This window comes from Microtus pennsylvanicus, chromosome 19 (genome assembly GCF_037038515.1).
Source record: "Microtus pennsylvanicus isolate mMicPen1 chromosome 19, mMicPen1.hap1, whole genome shotgun sequence".
Lineage (NCBI taxonomy): Eukaryota > Metazoa > Chordata > Mammalia > Rodentia > Cricetidae > Microtus > Microtus pennsylvanicus.
This window is the reverse complement of record NC_134597.1, coordinates 28,031,997-28,053,026: the sequence shown is the minus strand read 5'-3', so window position 1 is coordinate 28,053,026 and position 21,030 is coordinate 28,031,997. Positions and strand designations below refer to the sequence as shown.

The 21,030-nt window shown below is 44.2% G+C and overlaps 1 protein-coding gene across 1 annotated transcript; it reads right to left on the bottom strand.

Annotated features, from left to right (window-relative positions):
* Positions 1-6,231: 6,231 nt before the first annotated feature.
* On the bottom strand, positions 6,232-20,302 carry LOC142838447 (aldose reductase-related protein 2-like). The gene is made up of 10 exons (XM_075953924.1): positions 20,163-20,302; positions 17,162-17,329; positions 16,039-16,155; positions 15,055-15,132; positions 10,657-10,779; positions 10,294-10,400; positions 9,762-9,843; positions 9,231-9,314; positions 8,087-8,169; positions 6,232-6,572 (listed from the first exon to the last, which is right to left on the bottom strand). Exons 1-10 carry the CDS (start codon positions 20,226-20,228, stop codon positions 6,530-6,532), a joined length of 951 nt encoding a protein of 316 aa, XP_075810039.1. The 5' UTR covers positions 20,229-20,302; the 3' UTR covers positions 6,232-6,529.
* Positions 20,303-21,030: the final 728 nt, after the last annotated feature.

The following is a 21,030-nucleotide window of genomic DNA, read 5'->3' as shown; positions in this document are numbered from 1 at the left end:
CACCTAGTTCAAAGCTGTCATCTTGGCGGCATGCATCCTACAGTCACCGCCAATTTCAGACATTCAAGTCAGCTCAATCAGCTTTTATAGACAATAGAAAGGGCAGTGTAGATTTGAACAATAGCACTGAATCATGCATCATAAAAACAAACACACCTGAGTGAGGGATGTGAGTAGCTGTTATAACTTTTTCAACCTTCACCTTTAAAGACCGTCTTCGGTCCTTTTTTGTCTATGTGTAACCATAGTTACTCCCTTGATACTATCCCAAATTAATATTCCTCTGTTGTCAAGAGCGCTAACTCGGAATTTCTTTTAGCCCCTAAAATCTTACCTTTTGTATTTCCTGCACCTAATAACCTTTTCTTTCCCTTATGGTAAATTCCAGACATTTTGGGTGCTAATATTCCAATCTTCTGGCTCTGTCTTGGTGCCCTTTGACGACTTCCTAGCCTGGATACCATGGATGGATGGATATGTGAGGTGACTAAGGACCACTAGATGGCAGCAGATTCCTAACTAAGTTGCCCGTCCCTGGGCATCTAGTCGGGTACGGTCATTAGGATTTGTAGGGGAGCCCAAAGTTTGAAGGGGCAATGGTTTAATTAAACTAAAAAACTGAGCATGCCTTTAGTCCCAGCATTCCAGAGGCTGAGGCAGGAGGATCATATTCACCCGGAAATTTGAGATCAACTTGGTTTGCCTAGGGAAACCAAAACAAATCACATACAACAAAAGTTTGAGAATGCAAGATCAAAAACCAAACCAAACAAACAAACAGAAACCTCAAAAACTGGAGACTACAAAGAGATAGACCAGTTGGCCGAGGCTAAGAAGAGCTTGATTTCCACACAAGTGTGAGCCAGTAGTTACATCCAAGCAATGGCAGATGACGACAGGTGTTCTCAGTTCGTGGTTGGCAACCAATCACACCTCTCCATGAAAGTGGTCTTGTCTCTGCTTTGACCTGCTTCCTGCCAGATGACCCTCAAGGATTTTTCTACTTAAGAATCACTTTCTTGACACCAACGGCATCCAGGATCCCTTTGCTCCCAGCGGCATGGTTAATCCCCAGTGCTTTGAGTCAACAGTGTCTTTATACTGGGCAGTCAGGTGCTTCTGCAGAGAGGTAACAAAAGCCTATATATTGACCTAACTCTAAATTCCTGAATTCTGTCCTCACCGGTGATGTCAAGGTTGCACGACTGTCCTTGTTTTTGGAAGATCCTTGGATGTTACTCATAGCAATGGTCTAGCATGTTTTCTACACTCTGGAAACCCCTTACCATACAACAGAGCATCCGTAGCAGGTGACGGACATCCTGACCATCCCTACAGGAATGAGTCTTCTGCTCTGCCTTCTTCTGAAACTCTGCTATTTCAACCAGCACAAGAGCTGCTCACACGTCCGGACATCTTCTTCACATCACCAAGTACAGAAATGAATTAGAAGGAGGTTGTTTTTGTGGCTAGTAACAACTATTGAAAACAATAACGCAACCAGAATTTGCCAGAATCTTCTCCCATACTCTTAAGAGAGCAGTTATTCATTGGTCAGCAGACATGGGCCTATGTGCTATGTTAGTTGAGTCAGTTCAGGAAGCAGGTGATTCAGGCTTAGTTTTTTAAACTTCATACTCATGGATCTAGCCGTCAAATAGTTTCAGAAGGTTTTTTTTTTAATCTACTGCAAGGATGAAGTATAAACAACAAACTTAACTTCCAGTTTACTTAAGGGGCATATTTCTCTAGACAGTGATGCAAATTAGAATTTGATCATATTTATCAGTTTTATCATAAACTAGATTAAAACAGATTATCTCTGAGACCATTCCTTGTGTGACTGACAAAGTGAATTTTCAAAAATGAAAATTTGAAATATTAAAACAGTACACTGGACTTCAGCCTGAGAAGAATCCTACCAATGTAGCATCTTTCTGTCTCTCTTAAAGCTATCAACACTAACTTAAAGGCATAGTCATTTTCAGTTGTATGGATTGTTTTCCACTGATGTCTTTGGTCACTTCAATATTAATTAGTTTACTAATAATAAAGCTCATTAATAAATCAATAAGTTGAACTAATTAGATGAACTTCGACTCTACCCATCAACTAGAATTTGTTTTAGCCTTTAGACAATCTGTACATAACTGAGACTGTTCTAGAAGTTGCTATATAGCCAACTCAAAAATCAGCCTATATCGGCCTTCTGAGTCCTAAAATTATAGGCATGTACTACCATCCCTGGCTAGGTGGTGATATTCTTTTTTAAGTGTACCGTTCACAAGAGAAGAAGTTTGGTTACCAAGGGAGCATAGAACTGCTGGGTTTTTGTTTTGGGCAACAAACTTGAGTTACATAAGCCTTTGCTCATGAAAATGTCCTTTCCCATGACTCATGGGATTTCCAGTTTTCATTGTATGTCTTCCAAACAATGGATAAATAGGCATAAGATCGTAAAAAGGAAAATCTCCCCTACAAGTTCCCAGAGGACACACCACAGTCTGTCTGTATGCCAAGCTAGAGTTGGTATTTGGAGGTCTGTAGAGCCTTCCCGAGGCCTGGGAGAAGTTTTGTTCTGTCACGGCACACAGAATTGAGATGCGCTGGAGGAAAGAAAAACCCAAAAGACCTTTCTAGACACAGCATCACATCCTGCTGTGGAAAGGAGTTCCTGGTCACTAGTGGTGTTGGAGCACTAACACAACTGTGATGTTGCCAGCTGATAATCGGGATGCAGCCAGTGTTCGCACGCTTGTCCCAGAACTTGGCTCCCAGGTTCCTGGGAGAACAGTGTAAAACAAGACTCCAGAGCCTGAGCGCTGCCACAGAGATACCGGCTTTCCAGGGCTGTTCATTCATAAACAGATGAAGTCAAGCTAAGAGAGATGCTGCCCCTTAGTGAAGGAATGGGGGAAGATGGAGCAGGAATGTTGGCCTTCTTGGGGTCATTTTTCCCTGTTAGAACTCAGGCAAAAGTGAAGCAAATGGCCACTGAAGGGACCCAGAGCCTTTAGGAACTGCTGTAGTTTGTTAGACAATAGAGGGTGTAAGGTCCAAAAGAGCCTGTCTTTGGGCTTCCTAAACCTGGAGGTTAGGCTAAATCAGAATGGTACAGTTTCCAGGAGAAATTTAGCATGAGCATATCTTTTCCCTGGGAGAAGTGCTGACCCTGGAGGAATTTAAAATGCTTTACAAAATTTTTAAGTGAAGTTTTATGGTACTGGAGGAAGCCCTGTGTATGTAAAGTCCTGAGTGTGTGTTGTTGACACGAGCCAGCCACATGAAGGACCACAGCCTCACACCCACGAAAAAGTGGCAAAGCCTTCTTTGGAAGTCTGATTTGCTAATGCTGTTGGTGTGTGCAGAAAATGTCCACCATAGCTTTCTTCCCTTGGATTTTTGCAGCCTGAAGAGTGTACCCCTACAGAGAGTGCTTTTACTGGGGTTAGCTAGACCCTTTCTCCTCGATCCAGCTATTTACTGCAAACCCCGCCTCCTGGTTTATCTGTGTGCAATAATCCACCTCCTTTTAAAACTGTGTGCAATAGCCCTGCCTTGCTGTTCAACTGTATATAACGAACATGCTAAGCTCCTGGATGCTGCGGTTTCTCCATCAGAGAGCCCAGAAAGCCAGTCCCAGCTCTTCTGTGTCCATATATCCATGTGTCTGTTATCTCTTCATTCCCTTGTGACACCAGTCAGGGCAAGTGTTGGGAGCCACACAGGATACAGTAGATTTTGTTTCTGTAACTGGGCAAAGACACAGTGGAGTTAACCTTCTGATGGAAAAGACAGTACATTTTGTTCACATTTTCCGCAGGAGAAAGGTCTCAGTGAAGTTTGTTTGTTTGTTTCAAGACAGGGTTTCTCTGTGCAGCTTTGGAAACTGTCTGGAACTAGCTCTATAGACCAGGCTGGCCTCAAACTCACAGAGATCCACCTGCCTCTGACTCCCCAATGCTGGGATTAGAGGCGTGAGCCACCATCATCCGGCTCAGAGATTTTTTTAAGAATATTCAACACAGAGAAAGATGGATTTTGTTGTTGTTCTGTGTTCTGATGTGCTGTGGGTTGAATGCAGAGCCCCACGTGTAAAAGCAAGAGCTCCACCTCCAAGCGACAGCCTCAGTTCTCAACATGGATTTTTTTTTAAGTGAAGTTCTTTCCTAAGTCATCTCAATGCAGCTGAAATGTACTTTGCCTTTTCTGTTTGCTTTGATTATCAATGATTCATTTTGCCCCCTTGTAAGATAATTTCAGAAATAATCCTTGAAAGACAATAGCCATAGGACTTTTTAGTGAGTGATTTGCTGACCTTTGTTGCTTTAGTACATAATTCTTACACAGGAGTGACACCTATCATTACACCGCAAGTATTACAACGAGGCTACTGATCTTGTCCTTACTGTCCTTTCATTCAGACCCATTGAGGTTTTACCAGTTGCTGCAATGATGTCCTTCATAGTCAAGAGACCCAGCTAGAATCACACGCCACCTTCGCACATCCATTTTTTTTTTTTTAGTGCTCCTTGAATCTGTGATGGTTCCACAGACCTCGTCTGTCTTTCCTGATCCTGACTGTTTTGAAGACCACAGGTGGCGAGCGAGTGGGGTGTCTCTCACCATCTGACGAGTCCTTGTGTTTAAGTTTTCAGCTTTAGTAGAGAGAGCGCAAACCTAAAGCCAGTTCTTCTTCCTGCGGCATCACATGTGATTTCAATCTGTCCTGTCGTCGGCAATGTTCAGTTGATTGTCTGATTGGCTAAAGCAGTGTTAGGAGCAGAACTGGAGGATGGCCCTGTGACCTCCCTTCCGTGGTTGCATGGGGAAGGGATGGTTATTCAGGAAGACCTGATCTAAACAAATCACCTCTGTAAAACCAAGAGCTTTTGGTCTGGCCAATTGCAGAAGGAAAAACAAGATTTAAAGTGTGGTTGGACTTCAACTCCAAAGAGTTTCAGTTTGTCTCAGTAAATACCAGAGCACAGAACAGTTACCGCCAGGGATGGTGCATGTCCTTGGATGATGGTCCACACGGAGCTGGGGTCCAAGGTCCTACATATGTAAGCAGTCAAACTCTGCCAATAACTTGAGTGAGATTACAAGGTGGAATCCATTACTCAAAACACTCCAGGTAAGAATCCACCCTGGCTAGGAGAAAACACAGCTAAATCGGCCTCATGTCTGATTTAGACACCATTAGTGCATGTTGTTTCAAGCTATCCAGTTTCTGATAATTAAATACGTATCAACAGAATACTAGTATGTGATCTCTATCAGATTTCTCTACTGTTTCCCCTTAGTACTTAAGGAAGAAGCATAAACAACTAATAAGTGACAGGTAAACCTTCACTTGCTCACCATTTGCTTACTAGCTTAAACACCACTGCTGTTGAGTGGATTGATTGCAATATGGCTCTCCGAATGGGGCTTTCCTACCTGCTGTCTCTTCTGCACAGATCAGGTGACAAAACATCAGGAAGTGGCACCATTAGGAGCTATGGCCTTGTAGGAGTAGGTGTGGCTTGGTTGGAGGAAGTGTGTCCCCTTGTTGGAGGAGGACCAAACTTTGAGGTCTCAGAAGCTCAACCAGGCATATTGGCTCTCTTCTTGCTGCCTGCTAATCTGGATGTAGAAATCTTGACTCCATATCCAATACCACGTCTGCCTGCGCACTGCCATGCTTCTCTCATTAAGATAAGGGACTAACCCTCTGAAACTGTAAGCCAGCCCCAATTAAATGTTTTCCTTTATAAGAGTTGCTGTGGCCATGATGTCTCTTCACAGCAATAGAAACCCTAACTAAGTCAATGGTATTTTCATGTTCAGACTTAATTCTGTTTTTCACTGTGTTCCCAGGGTTGCTATAAAGTCTCTCAATGAACAGTGGCATCTGTGTGGGTTTCATAGGCATGGTTACCACCAGTACTGACTCTTTGGCATGCTGGCACATGAAGGGCAAGGTGGGAAGGCAATAGTAGTTGAGAAAGTCACAGGGAAAGGACAAAGGAGAGAAACAGGAGAGGACTTGGGAGGAAGAGAGCAACATATCAGCTTGAGCTCCCCCTGAGAGCACCGGCCTGTGATATTTGGCTTAGCTACTTATGACCTGGGGGACTATAAGCAAGTGGCTGGCCTCCCCATGCCTCTATTATTGGCCAAGTAAAATGTGAATAGACTCAATGAGTGTGCTCTTTCAAAAAACACGTCACACTGTGTTGGACATGCTGGTTACTATTATTGCTTTTATTTTTTTCTTCTTAGTGCCTTCAGCGTTACCATAGCTCCTGCGTTGACAAGCGCATCCGATCATATGCAGGAGAGCACTGTTTGCTTCTTTGAGTCACGTTTCTCTGAAACAATCTGCTCCTGGTTGAACAATGAGGATCTGAATACAGCATTGCCTTGATTTGGCTGCTTGATGATATGCTATCAAACAGCCATGGCTTAAATCCATCTTAGGAGGAATTATTTGCACATCAGCATAGAAAGACTCTGTGGGCCACTCTCATCGGGCGGTGCCGCCTCAGTAGTTCACATGGAAAGGGTAGTCCTCCGCATTAACCGTCCTGCAGCAACAGACACACAGAAGACAACGTTCCACAAGAGTCACAAGACGATATCATAGGCATTTTATGTGATGTGCTCAACAACCTTTCTGCTCTCTTAGGCTCCTCCCCCACAAGACCGTGGGAACACAGAAGAGGACCCATACTATGACCTGCCCTCAAATGAGTATTTGAGAAAAGAGGACACGAGAATAATCAGTGGCCAAGTCCTTAGAATAATGGTGTAAGGAAGGCTCATTAGATACCTGGCACACAGCCAAGGGCCTCACAAATCCTGTTTTGGTTCATTCCCACATCATTGTAAAATGGGGAGTCATGGTGAAATGGACAGATTGGTTGTTGTATTAAATAAAATACTCATATAAGCATAGAGTTTAGGAGCCTAAATATTCAATGAATGTTTTCTGTTACTTGTACTGTCATCACTACTTTGTAAATAACAGAAATCGATTTGGTGAGGTTACCAAATCTACCTGATGCTTCACGGACAATGAGTGAGTGTCAGGGCTTGGACTGGAAGCCAGCAAGGCGGGGCTTATTGTCAGCCTCCACCTGGCACTCATAAATCCCATTCCGTCTGGCTTTCCCTATTCGATGCCCAATAGGTATCATAAGCATTTCTCAAACCCAGGCTACTCTTAAATGACAATTCTGCTCTTGAGTTGCTCAAACAAAAATGAAGTCAAGCCAACAAAACCCACACTTGATTGTTTGTTGTTGTTTTGTTAGCAAATTCGATTTGCTCTGATTTCCCATTTGTTCAGAATCCAATCTTCCTAATTTCTTCTATCACATTATGAGGTAGGCCCAATGACTGTAATCTCTCCCCTAGATTATTCTACCAGGCTCTCTGTAATTTCTAAGTGCAAAAATCGGTTTCATCATTCCAACCTATGAGATATGCAAACTTCTACACAAAACCCTCTCCTGGTTTCTCAGTTCCTGCAGAGCTAAACTCAAAGTTCCTCCCATGCTCTAAACCACCTGTGTTCCCTTAGCCCAAGGCTGTCTCTAGCCTTATTTCTTTCTCCAACAGCCTTTGCCTACTCGGTTCTGGCTTCATTGCCTCCTTACTCAAGTGTTCTACCCCTCACCCCGTACACACCTGGTGTGTCTGCACCTGCGGCTCTCAGCATCAAGAATCCTATTCTATGTGCCATGAAACTACCGCTGGGTCATTCCATCAAGAAAATAGCGGTTCTCAATCATTCTTTATGCTGTCTGCTGCTACTTTATTTTTCTCTGTATCACTTGTTACTCTCTGTCATATGTATGTGATGTCACATCAACTGTCCCTGTCTCCTACAGTGGAATGGCATGCCTTATTCTATTTGCAAAGCTTGAGAAACAGGTAACAATTAACAATATCTTTCGTCAAGTTTTAATTTTTCACAACTGCCCCAAAATAGTATTTGAAGACAAAAGCCATCCCACGTGCCTTATTATCTCTTGAGCTAACCCTGTAAAACTTCAAGAAAACTCCTGATCATCCTCCTAAACCCAGAACCACTCACATTGGCAAGGAACAGACCCTCCAGTTTCTGTTGAAGCTGAGAATGGCAGCCATATCTTCATTACTCAACTTGAAGTCAAAGACCTGAAGAAACCAGAGTTCCAAAAACATCGTTAGCAAGAAAAATGCTGTGAGATCCAAGGGTCTAGTGCTTCTCCTATTAGGTCCACACTGAATACAAACTAGTCTCTAAATCAAGACTGTGTTGTTTTAAAGGGTTTAGTACTTCAAAAGGAAGGAGACTAGGTTTGCAGCTATGCTTAGTGAACAGAGACTGTGATCCCTTAAGGACAACTGCACAGTTAATCTTCCAGGAGACATTTCTTCAATTTAGTCCATTCCTCTTCTCCTGCAAGCAGGGGGGTTGTGTAGGCCAGAACAGTCTGTTCATGGGTAGGGCAGTCTATGGCCCATGATCTAAGTGCTCAGTGGTAAGCAGGGCCATTTGCAGTGCTAAAAGGTACAGTTGCTACTTCCTGCCCCCTGATTGATTGTCTTTGCCCAATGGTGATTCATCTCAATTCTGTTGTCTTAGCCAGTGTTCTGTTGCTGTGAAGGAACACCATGACCATGGCTACTCTTAATAAGGAAAACATTTAATTAGATGAACATTTTGTTCATTTGGTTGTGAACAAAAAGTCCAAGAATCCAGTAGTTGCTCAGTCCACAAGACTGGGTGTCTCAGCTGGGCTTCAGTGTGTGTTGGAATCCCAAACAAGTGGGGTCCAGTGCCAGTGAAGGAATGGATGTGCTAGCAAGGAGAAGGCAAAGAGAAAAAGTTTCCTTCTTCTATGTCCTTATATAGGCTTCCAGAAGAAGGAGTGCCCAAAACTAGTGTCTTCCCATCTCCAGATCCAAACCAAAGGCATGTGTCTTCCTGCCTCAAAGGTCCAGACTAGAAGTAGATCCACCCACTTCAAAGCAAGCAAAAATAATCTCGCATAGGTGTGTCCTCCATCTCTGGATTGTTGTTCACTCTGATGTAGTCAAGTTGACAACCAAGAGCAGCCATCACAACTATTGAGGCAAACTCCCTGGGACAAGCGTTCACAAAGAGGACAGTAGAAGGAAGGACACACTGGCCAAACAGGGTCCCCTCTCTTCTACTTGACCGAGGAATAGCATATGATCATTTTAGATCTTACCTGAATGTTCTCCTGCATGTGGGTGAGTGTCACAGACTTGGGGATGACGGCCACATTCCTCTGGATGTGAAAGCGGATCAGAACCTGTGCACATTGAGGGGATAACAGGTGCCCACTTACAAGAGCCTCTCCTAGTGTAGGGAAATACGTCTGTGGCTAGGACAGCTTTAGCTATGACCGTTAGAAATCAACTAAGGATTTCAGCATCAGGCACTCCTGGCAGCCGCACTCCTGTACCCTTGGAAACAATGCCACGACTTCCCTAGTTAAGAATGTGAAGACTGACCCTGCACAGTTGGCACCCAACCCCAAAGACATGCTCTCGTGGTATGACCCGGGAACTTGGCAAGAAGCTGATGGACAGACGCAGTCCTGGCTTCGCCGGTACCACATGTATTTCCTGGGCATCGCAACAGACTCACATTTCTCATTTCTTCTTCTTCAAGGGATTAAAAGCAGGCAACACAATAAAACAAGGATAGTACGAAGGATTGCTGGAGAATAGGAGAAAAAAAACCAACAGTATTTTACCTGGGCTGGGGTTTTCTTGTGCTTTGCAGCAATCTCCTTAATCTTGGGATCCTCTAGTAGTGAAGGGTCCTCTGGCTTGGCCCTAAATGCAGAAAGGTAGCTGGAGTGAACATCATCATTGTGGATATTACTACCAGGATGGTGTCAAAGACAAGCATCACAGCCTTTTCTGTTTGCAAGGCAACCAGAGGACCTGAAAATTTTTATCTTTCCCCTGGAGCTTTACCAATTTGAGAAATCTGCCCTAGCACTGGTTGGCAGAAATGGAGCATTGCCGGAGTCAAATATGTTCTCTCTCTCTCTCTCTCTCTCTCTCTCTCTCTCTCTCTCTCTCTCTCTCTTCTCTCTCCCTCTCTTCCTCTCTCTCTTCCTCTCCCAACCCTTGCCACACAAACTATGTGCCAGTCCTATGGCCAAATGCATTGCTATAGAAACATTTTTTTTCAGATGCCTTAGAAATTCATAGCAATATTAGCCAATTATGAAACATGAATTTTGAGTGATAAAGTAAAGCACCACTCAGAAACCATACCAAGGTCTCTCTGGAGAGCCCAGGGGGCTGTAGGCTGTGACGCTGATACCCTTGGAGTGACAGAACTGAATTAGTTTTTCCTGAGTGAGGTATGGGTGGCACTCGACCTGCAAGAAAAAGCATCTCCATCACTAGGGAAGTAGGCCTTCCTGAGTGGCTCAGATGGAACTCTGGGCACAAGGAAAGACCAACACAAAGGCTAAATATAACCTACTTATGGATGTGCTACAGACCAGACCCAGAGATCTGCCTCCCGCCTCCCTAAGTATCCTGGACACTGATCCCTGAAAGACGACTTGGTCCATTGGCCTACAAATGTGGAAGCAGTCACCAAGCAAGATTCTTTCACCAAAGGGAACTTACCTGGTTGTTCACTGGCTTGTGTTTCAGTCCAGGCTTGCTTAGGAGCCTCTCAATCTGCAAGTGGTTGAAGTTGGAGATGCCCAGGGCTTTCACCAGCCCCTGGTCCACCAGTTCCTCCATGACCTATTACAGAAAAGAATGCAGTTTAGATGGCTGCGGGAGGATACAGGGATGCTGGCTCAGCTTTACAATGGTGCAGGATGCTGGTAAATTTGCAATGGATCCACCATTACAAGTTTAGCTAAAGCACTAAAAGCAAGTCTCAGTCCAGACCGTGGTGCCCTCCGGCTGTTTCAAGCCCCATTACCTAAGCTCAGATAATGTGAAATGAGAAATATGTGAAGGCTTTGCACTCTTTCTGCTCCCTATTCATCCAAACCTGGGTCATCCACCAAGGAGGCTCTAGTCTGTGGAATGGCATCACTTCTGTGGGATGTATTTTAATATTGGTTGTTTTCTGCTATTGAGGATTATTAAACCTAGGGCCTCTTATATACGAAATAGACACTCTACCACTGAGCTTCATTATGGCCCATTTTTAACATTTGTGATTGAAAGGACCCTGACCAGCTTGAGCATGGCCAGTGCTCTGGCAAGCCCTGCCTTTCCCCCCTTATTCTCTCTCTTGCTAAAAGCCATTAGATTACAATCCTGAAGCTAGCCACCAAAGTCTGTCTCCCTTATTTTGCCACTTCCTCCTCCTGAGGCTGACTACCAAGGTCCAGCTATCGAAGTATTGAAGTCCAACAATCAAAAGTCCCCTTTGGCCACCTAATTAGCATGCCCAATTACAATTAAACACCTCATCCTAACATTGGGTTTCTCCTTGTGCTTTTCTAAACTGTAATTTCCCTGTATGCCACATCTGTCTCCTGTCTATGCAGAGCAGTCCTTGTGTGTGCACACATCTGTCTCCTCTCTATGCAGAGCAGTCCTTGTGTGTGCACACAGACATGTGCATCCTTCCCCCCTCTCCTCACAACACCCCTACCCCTTTCTCTTATTCCCTTCCCCTTTTCCCTCATCCTCTATCTCCTGTCTTTGTCTTTTATTTCCTACCCTTTGTCCCTCTGGAGCAAATAAATCTCCTTTGTGCTGAGAACTTGGTCTGAGAACTTGTTTTGGGGGGTCCTGAGCCAACACTTCTCCTTCCAGGGCTAGTATTTCTCTACCCAAACTAGGCTTGACCTTTGTGATAACTAGTTTTATGTCAACTTGACACAAGCTAGGGTTATTTGGGAAAATGAACTTAATTTTAAAAATTGTCTCCATAAGATTTGCTGATGGGTAAGTCTGTAGGGCATTTTCTTAGCTAGTGATTGATGCAGGAGGGCCCATTGTTGGTGTTGTGAAGAAAGGCAGTAAACTCCTGAACAGATTGTGAGGAAGGAGGCAAGGGCTTAGAGGTAGGGATGAGCAGGGTGTGTTCAGCTGACACTGTCTACTGTTTCTCAGTCTTGGCTGCATCTTGGACCCTCTGAAGGCTATAGAAGAAACGGGTGTCTAGACTCCACTCCCAGTACTTCTTACTGATTTCCTTTGGGATGGATATTAGGATGTTCGAAATGCCCTCTGTTGATTTTAGTGTACCAGGATGAGAAGTACTAGAGTGAGTAAGGAGTGAAGAAGACTTTACTAGGCAAGACAGTTTAACATTGATGAGATCTGAAGGTCCCAGCATCTTCCCAGTGGGGAGGAAACCAAGTGCTACTCTGTGACCTGGGTCAGGTTTGCTCTGGGTGTATGATCCATCTGTCCTTCCTTACACTCAATTCTCTTCCCCTACTATAGATTGTGGCCGATGAACTTTCTATTGGATTGGTTGTGGATCCATAAAACTACCCTATCCAGACATATTCCATTCTGCCAATATCAAATCAGAGCAGTATGATATCTTTTTATGTCTATAAAGCTTTTATTTAGGAATCATTGTTGGATTTATTCATGAGACAGCAAATCAGCCCCAGTATGAGATACTGTGGCAGAATTGTCATCTTAATATGACATCATTTAAGAGCTATGGCGAAAATGTTATAGAACAAACTTCAGACACACTAGTGTTCACATCACATAGTAAAATATGAAGTCTCTAATTAGTACCCTCAACTCACTGCAAAATAAGCAATGAAACCAGGCTGTCTGTGAATCTTGGTACACACACGGCAACATCACTGATTCTGTGCATATAAGCCCTTCTGTTATTTGTTAAGCATCAATCAAGTGGGATCACACTATAGAGCCTCCTTACGGTTGTAGTTTTGGGGGTTAATATTTTTCCTTTCACGTCTAATGCCAGAAGCCTCATCCAGTCTTAAAGACGCAACCATATGTACCTGAGTTGTAAAAGTCTGTTTCTGTTTGGCTAAACCAGGCCTTGTGCTTGCTCTACAAGTATTCTGCCAGAGCTAAATCCCCAGCCTCCAGTCTCTCATCCTTCCAAATTCCTTGTAACAAATCTTCTGCTACTAGTGGGCAAATTTAATGACTCATTTGCTGAGGATAATTCCTTTAAATACATTTCCAGGTTTCCTGGGGAGATGAAATAGATGAACAAACATCAATTCACACCAGATGGGGTACCAACAACAAGCAGACCGAAGAATTTTACCCAAGTCTAGTTCTTGAAACAGTGAGTTTAACTAGGCTAACTTAGGAGTGACCATACCCACAAAGAAAGGACATTCCTCAGCAGTGTGTGAGCGTCCTGTAAAGGTAATCACAGCCTCTGTAACTTCAAAACCAATAGCAGGCAGGCCTTGCCCCTGGGACAGCATTCTTCAGCACCAGGGTTTCCAAAGGCTGCCCTGCTTTTCTGCTTTCGCCCTCAGTTTGTCACATGGGTTTTGCGCTCTCCATTTTCTTACCAAGACCAGCTAAAGCTCAAAGTGATGAGAGCACTGTGCTAGTAGATGAGCACTTTGGGACGAACCATGGAAAAGTAACATTTCATCAATTCCATTCTCTCCAGAGAAGGCAAGTTTCCTAGAGTCGGAAACGCAGTGCCATTCGGGACAGCCTGACAAACAATACGCTAATTCTTAGAGTCTGTCTTTTCTAATCATTTATGACTTGTTATTTCACTTTGTCCTACCTTTTAGCATTTATTTGCAAGAGGATAGTGGTTATGCTGGCTAGTTCTATGTCAACTTGGTACAAGCTACAGTCATCAGAGAGGAGGGAACCTCAGTTGAGAAAATGCCTCCAATAAGATCAGGCTGTAGGCAAGCCTGTAGGGTATTTTCTTAATTAGTGATTGGTAGGGGAGGGTCCAGCCCACTGTGGGTGGTGCCATCCCTGGGCTGGTGGTTTTGATCTCTATAAGAAAACAGACTGAGCAAGCCATGAGGAGTAAGCCAGTAAGCAGTACGCTTCCATGGCTTTTGTATCGGGCCCTGACTCCAGGTTCCTGCCTTGTTTGAGTTCTTGTCATGACTTCTTTTGCTGATGAACAGTGATGTGGAAGTATAAGATGAATACACCCCTTTCTTCCCCATATTGGTGTTTCAATGCAGCAATAATAACCCTAACTCATACAGTGGTAAAAGATATTAGAGACAAACAATCAAACTTTAATTATTTTTGCATGATTATGCAAGTCAAGATCTCAACTGACCTAAAAAGCACAACACTTGTGTTCTTTGATGTCCCTGTGTATTTACTGCCAAGCAGGACACTCAAAGCCTCGGTAGCTGCTGAGTCACACAGATCTGGATCCAGTCCAGACTGTGTCACGTGTTTTCTATGTGACCTGATGACTTACAAGTCTTCTAAGGTGAGGATTTTATATTCCATACATGGAGAAGCTAACGACCAATGGGCTCTTTGATTAAATTTCTGTATTTTAGCTATTTTAATTCTTGCCACACCCTAACAATATGCATTATTATTATATATTATACTTTTTTTATTTTTGAGACAGGGTTTCTCTGTAGCTTTGGTGCCTGTCCTGGAACTAGCTCTTCTAGACCAGGCTGGCCTTGAACTCACAGAGATCCTCCTGCCTCTGCCTCCCGAGTGCTGGGATTAAAGGCGTGCGCCACCACCACCCGGCTATATTATGCTTTTTTTAATGACGAGGACAGTGAGGCTTATGGGAGTTAATTTTTACTCCAAGTTGCCCAATTATTATGAGCCCCCAGGGCATCCCTCTGTTTCCAGGATGGCGTGTTTATTTCAAATTGTGATGCAATTTGTGTTTCCCGCCTCACTTAGATCTCAGTGTAAATAGGGTCAAAGGGAACCCCAATCGTTCTGGTGGTGAGTCAGATGAACTGAGAGAATTGGAGAAATCAGTGATGAGATCCCATACAAGGCACATGGCCTGTATGCCAGGGTGGAGTCAATGGGTATCTGACAAACTTATCTCTTTGAGTACATTTTAAAGAAACCAGAACCTACCTCCCAAGCATCCAAGAATGTGTATTTACTGGTGATAATATCTCCCTTTTCATCTGTGGGGAAAAACTCCTTCCCAGGCTGTAATGCAAAAGAACAGACCCATTAGAATGTTCATAGATAACCATTCCTGTGGAGAGAGGTCTCAGGACAGGGTGGTAAGAACACCCCACACCTGCACAGCATCTGTTCAAGCTCTGGAGAACACACATCAAAAGAGCCTCGGGGCCATCTCTGCTCAGTCTACCACAATAGGTATATCTTCTATTTCTGATACTACTGGTTTGGCTTTACAATCTGCTGTTCGTGTATTGCAGAAGCCATCATTATCACCGTGAAAATTAACCCAGCATACCAAGGCCCATAAAAACTTGGAGGAAATTTTAACTTCAAGGCAATTAGGCAAACATCCAATAGAAAGGGCATAGCAGCGGCCAGCATCTATGGTCACAACCTGCCAAAAGATTAGATTTGGAGTGGCACGTCACCATCACTTGTAGCTGGTCTTGAGGAGAAAAGGCTAAGAATTCCATTTCCTTCAGGCTCTTGAGAGCAGGCAGGAGGAGGTCCCCAGCACTGAGTGACAGTTTCCCTGGGTAGGTTGACTGCCTCCCAGCATCAACAGGCTGACAGTGCATAAGTGCACTTGGGCGAGCAAGAGTGTTGAGCCTGAATACTATTCCAGACTCTCCTATGAGGTTCCCTAGGAGAGGACCGCTGGGCACAGAGTCGATGGGAAGGTGACAGGCCAGTCATATATAGCTGGGCTGGCAAGAATCGCAGTTCCTTTAAAACAGAATTAAAGCAAAACCTAAGCATGTGCCATCCCCAAACATCGAATGCGGATCCAGAACCCTTCTGGGCCAGAGTCCTTCTGTTCTGTGCAAGAGCTCCTGCCTCTGCTCTCTTTTCTGCCCCCAGCTCAGGCACAGCTGCTGCTCTGGCATTTGCTCAGCTGCTACAGATGGGGCAAAGAGCAGCTCGAACCTGGAATCCCTGTGGCCAGTGAATTAGATACAGGTCCAGGTAGTCCAGCTTCAGATCCGTGAGGGTTTTCTGAAAGGCTTTCTTCACCAGGCTTTTCTCGAAGAAGGTGGGCCACAGCTGCAGGGTGTGACGTGAGGACGTTAGGACGGGGTAAAGAAAGGGCCACTCCACAGTCACCCTCCCTCCTTTGAGATTTGCTGTTGATCTAACCCCAGGGCAAACCATTGGTTTATAATAAAGTTAGTTAAGAAAGGCAACACAGTAGGTCAGCAAGTCAAGGCTGTGCCTATGTGTTCTTCCATGCACCTGGTATTCTGTTTCCTAAATCGTTCAGCACACCTGACCTCTGGTTAGATATGTTTACTCCTTTCCTTTGCTGCCAGCTCCCAGGGGGCAGGCATCGTGACTAACCCTTACATTTCAGACATCCTGATGCTACTGAGAACAGTTGTCCTTATTGTACTCCCACAGCCTGAAGCCTGTCGGGCTCAAGGGCTGAAATATAAATTTATCTAGATGTGGCCACTCCCCACAGTGGGTCTGTGTATTGCACCAGATACAGTTTCCAGGTACCTGGAACTAGACGGTTTTAGTGAGTTATGTCCAACACAAAGTCTAGGCCCCCTCACACACCAAGTCCCTTCTTTTTAATAATATTTTACAGTTCACTTTTTTTTACTGAACTGAAATAAAAGAGATTCCTGTTTAACAATAAATAATGCTCCTACTATTTTCAAAATACCCATGTCTGAAAAAAAAGAAAAAAGAAAAACAACAACAACAAACCTTCAGGGCCAGACTGTTAAGAACAGCACGAGACAGTATGTTTTGAAATGCGCCTGAATGCACCCCTAACCTCTGCCTACCACTTAGCAGGGGGATCCTATTAAGAAAAGATAGAGAAACCAAGGGTATCAGGCTGCTCATTGGAGCCATTCCCACTATAGGAAAACAGCAAGGGTTGGGGCCAGCAGCATCTTCTTCCAGTACTGACTTAAGAGTGTGAATATTTACGTCCAGGGATATCAAAATCAAGGAAGAAGGAGATTAGGAGAAAAACAGGCACTTAAGAAAGGGTTCTTAATGTGGTCCAGATCTTCCCTTTGCCTTGAAGCCACTGTACCTTGCTGACAACGAAGAGGTCCTCCCGCTTCACAGCCTTCTCCTGGAGCTTCTCTCGGATCCCTTCGCCCACCTCACTCTCATTCTCATAGAGATAGGCACAGTCGATGTGGCGGTACCCAGCATCAATGGCCGCCTTCACAGCTTCCTTGACTTTGCCTGGGTGAGACTGAAAAGCAAGAGAAGGGACCATCAGATGCCCCTAAGGCCCCCTCTTGCAGGCTTCATATGGACCAGATTCTCAAAACTACAACCTTACTGGGGTTCTATTTCCAAAAGGACACTGGGGAGAAGAAAACATATGCTGGAAAACTTTTCAAAGGAAAAGTGATTAATGAAAAAGTAGTAATTTTTTGTTTTATTAACTTTTTAGGTTAGCTTATGAAGTGACGGCTTTCGCCATGGCACCTTAATACATATGACACTGTAATGATTACCATCCCATGTCCCATTCTAGTAATAAATTATTATTTTTTCCCTTTTGTAAGCTGATTTCGAAGGGTCTCTAGTTTCTGGGAGTGGCAGATGGCTCCAACATTGTAATTCCCTGAACTCTGAAGTGACAAAGAGGAATTTTCAGACCCCAGACAGTTATAAGCACCTTGAACATGATCGTTACAAGCTAAATCTAAACTCTACCGTGTATTAATATGAGGCTGAACAGATTTCTCAGTCTCTCTAAACCTTGACTGACAATTTAGAGAGTTACAATTTGTGCCTTCTGTTGCTTGCTTGCTGTAAAAATTGTATCACACCACCTAACAGCAAGATTCAGGAGGTGCAGGTCACTGAATAATCACTGTTTCATGAAGAGAAAGAGCAGAAAGCCTGGTAAATGGACGTTCTTTTTCACAGATTTAAAAGAAGAAGAAGAAACTAGAACAAGAGAAAAGGCCATTTAAAATACCACCGTCTGACCTCACCTAGTACCCAGAGAGTAGCTTGGAAAAATAAAAACTTGCAAGTCATCTCTCAGCAGAGTATAGTGGTGCCCAAGGGAGGCAGAGTCAGGAAAAGCATGAATCTGAGCCTGCCTATGTGCAGCACATCACACACACACACACACACACACGATGTGTGTTGGTTCGTGGTTATGAATGATATCACACACACATGGAAGGCAGGAAGACTGGGAGTTCAAGGCCAGTCGAAGCCATACCGTGACTTGGAAACCAGCCTGAGACCCTGTCTCAAAACAACAGAAGAACCTCAGACAAATAAAAAAGCATTCCAACCCTCACAAAATCTAGAAGTTCTTTCTATAGTTGTTAAACATCAAGAAGATCATACAACAGAGATCAACAGCTATACCATCTTGGGGTGAAGGAATTTCTGCCAGTCCTTCAGAGGCATTGTCCTTTCTCCATCCTGAAAATGACTCCTGTGTAGTTTCTACGTCTCTGTGGAAATTCTGGAAGTTCACCTCGGCTGATTCTTCCGAGTGAGTAGATTCCCTGGAGATCTACAAGTGATCATTCACTGTTTTGATGGATGTGAAATTGTGATTTGAAACAAATCTATTCTGGTAAGATTTCAACCCAGTGTTGAAAGAAAAAGAGATCCTAGTGAGTATAAAAAGGAAAAGAGAAACAGGGGGCAGTCTGGAGATGAACTGTGAGGGACAGGAGAACAGAAGAGTTTTAGAACCAGCTCCTGACAAGCATGGTGGCTTCGCCTGAAATCTTAGCACTGGAGAGGCTGAGGCAGAAGGACCCAAAACCAAAGACAGCTCCTGGGAACAAGGTGCCTAATGCCATGTTGTGGCTGAAGTGAAAGGCAGAGAAGACAGAATTAGATGGCACAATGTCAGACTTGTCCCAAGAGAGGCTGGGAAATCTGCTTCACTGGACACTAGAATAAATCTCAGGACGTTTTGCCAGGAAAGATTAACATAGCCAGGCAGAACCAGTGCCGCCAGTCCAGGCTCTCTGTGGTTCCAGTGCTCGGCCTTTACTGTACACCAGAACCATGGAGAGTCTTGGTAAAGGGCAGATGGCAGTTCAGTAGCCTGGGCTGGGGTCTGAGACTCTGCCTTTCACACAGGCTCCCAGGCCAGATGCTGCAGATGGAGTCCCATGGGCAGCAAGGCGAGCTGGGTCATTTGGGAATTCTTTTTTTTTTTTTTTTTACAACTGATCATATGGGTGCATTTTCTTTTCTTTTTTTTAATTTATTTATTTATTAAGGATTTCTGCCTCCTCCCCGCCACCGCCTCCCATTTCCCTCCCCCTCCCCCGATCAAGTCACCCTCCCTCATCTGCTCAAAGAGCAATCAGGGTTCCCTGACCTGTGGGAAGCCCAAGGACCGCCCACCTCTATCCAGGTCTCATAAGGTGAGCATCCAAACTGCCTAGGCTCCCCCAAAGCCAGTACGTGCAGTAGAATCAAAAACCCACTGCGATTTTTCTTGAGTTCCCATTCTTCCTCATTGTCCGCTATGTTCAGCTAGTCCAAATTTATCCCATGCTTTTTCAGACCCAGGATTAACCTTCATCAGGCGATGAAAGGAGACAGAGACCCACATTGGAGCACCGGACAGAAATCTCAAGGTCCAAATCAGGAGCAGAAGGAGACAAAGCACGAGCAAGGAACTCAGGACCGCGAGGGGTGCACCCACACACTGAGACAATGGGGATGTTCTATCGGGAACTCATTTGGGAATTCTTATTCCCTCTTTCAATCACTCAACCAGAAACAAAGTAACAGCAAAGACAGACCATGCAGGAAGTTGCTGAGTCCCAAAGAAAAACTAGTTAAGAGAGTAATTGCCCCAAAACCATTTTGTGTTTAACATACAACATCAACTTGATGCTTGCTATAGGAACTATCATCATTTCTATGAAATCCACCCTCATAGTTTTGAAGCCTGGAGCATCTCTGAGAAAAGAAAGCCACTTGGGTTCTGGCTCTGGAGTTCAAAACCCCGGGGCAGACACTGCAAAGAAGAAGAAATGCCAACGTGGCTCTTGAGGAGAGCGGGTGGCCCAAGATCGCCCACTCACCTGCCAGGTACCCAGGCCCACGATGGGCATCTTAACTTTGGTACTGAGGTTCACAAAGGTGGCCATGGCTGCCGTACAAACGGTTCTTCCTGAGCAGATACAGACCTGTGCCCTGGTTAAGGAAGCAAACAGTGGTTTTATGTCCTGGACCAGGAGGCCAGCTCTTACAGCGTGGGCAGGCAGCCAAAAGCTAGGGTCTGGCACTACAACAGAAACGTTATTTTGGTCTTTTGTCAGATTGAGTAACGTGAATGAAGATTAAACACTACCAAGTGCCAAGGCTGATCCAGAATGCATGGATTAGGTTTTTGAGTGCCACCTACAAGTTTGTAAACCAGAATAACACAAGATGGGAACTCTTTGCGGGATGAATTGATTAGACTATTTGGGAAGGGATGGTGCCACAGGAGGAGGCATGCTGTAGGGAGCTGTGTGGGCCCTGAGAAAGCAAGCTTCCAAAAGTCAAATGGGGAAGCCGACTCAAATTATTTTGAAATCAACTATCTTGGGACATAGGGATCAATAAAAAGGGGCTGTCTGTCTGAGATCAAACGGACAGTTGGACAGATATCCTTGCAGAAAGACTTTTTATGTAAGGCTATGGTGACCTTTACCCCAGTCTATGATTCCAGGAGTGCCCATAATTTAATTTGCACTCGTCTCCTTGCTCTAAGATTTTTGGTAAAGATTCTCCCAGAGCAAGAAATTGCCTGCTAACCATTTGGCCAGGACTGTTTAGTACTAAAATTATATTAATACCTACTTTAAAAAAGTCTTTGGTTATTACAAGATGTTATGTACTCAATAAAGGATGAAAAATAAAGGTGGTTATGAGACTATTTATCACTTCATATGTTCATATATATGA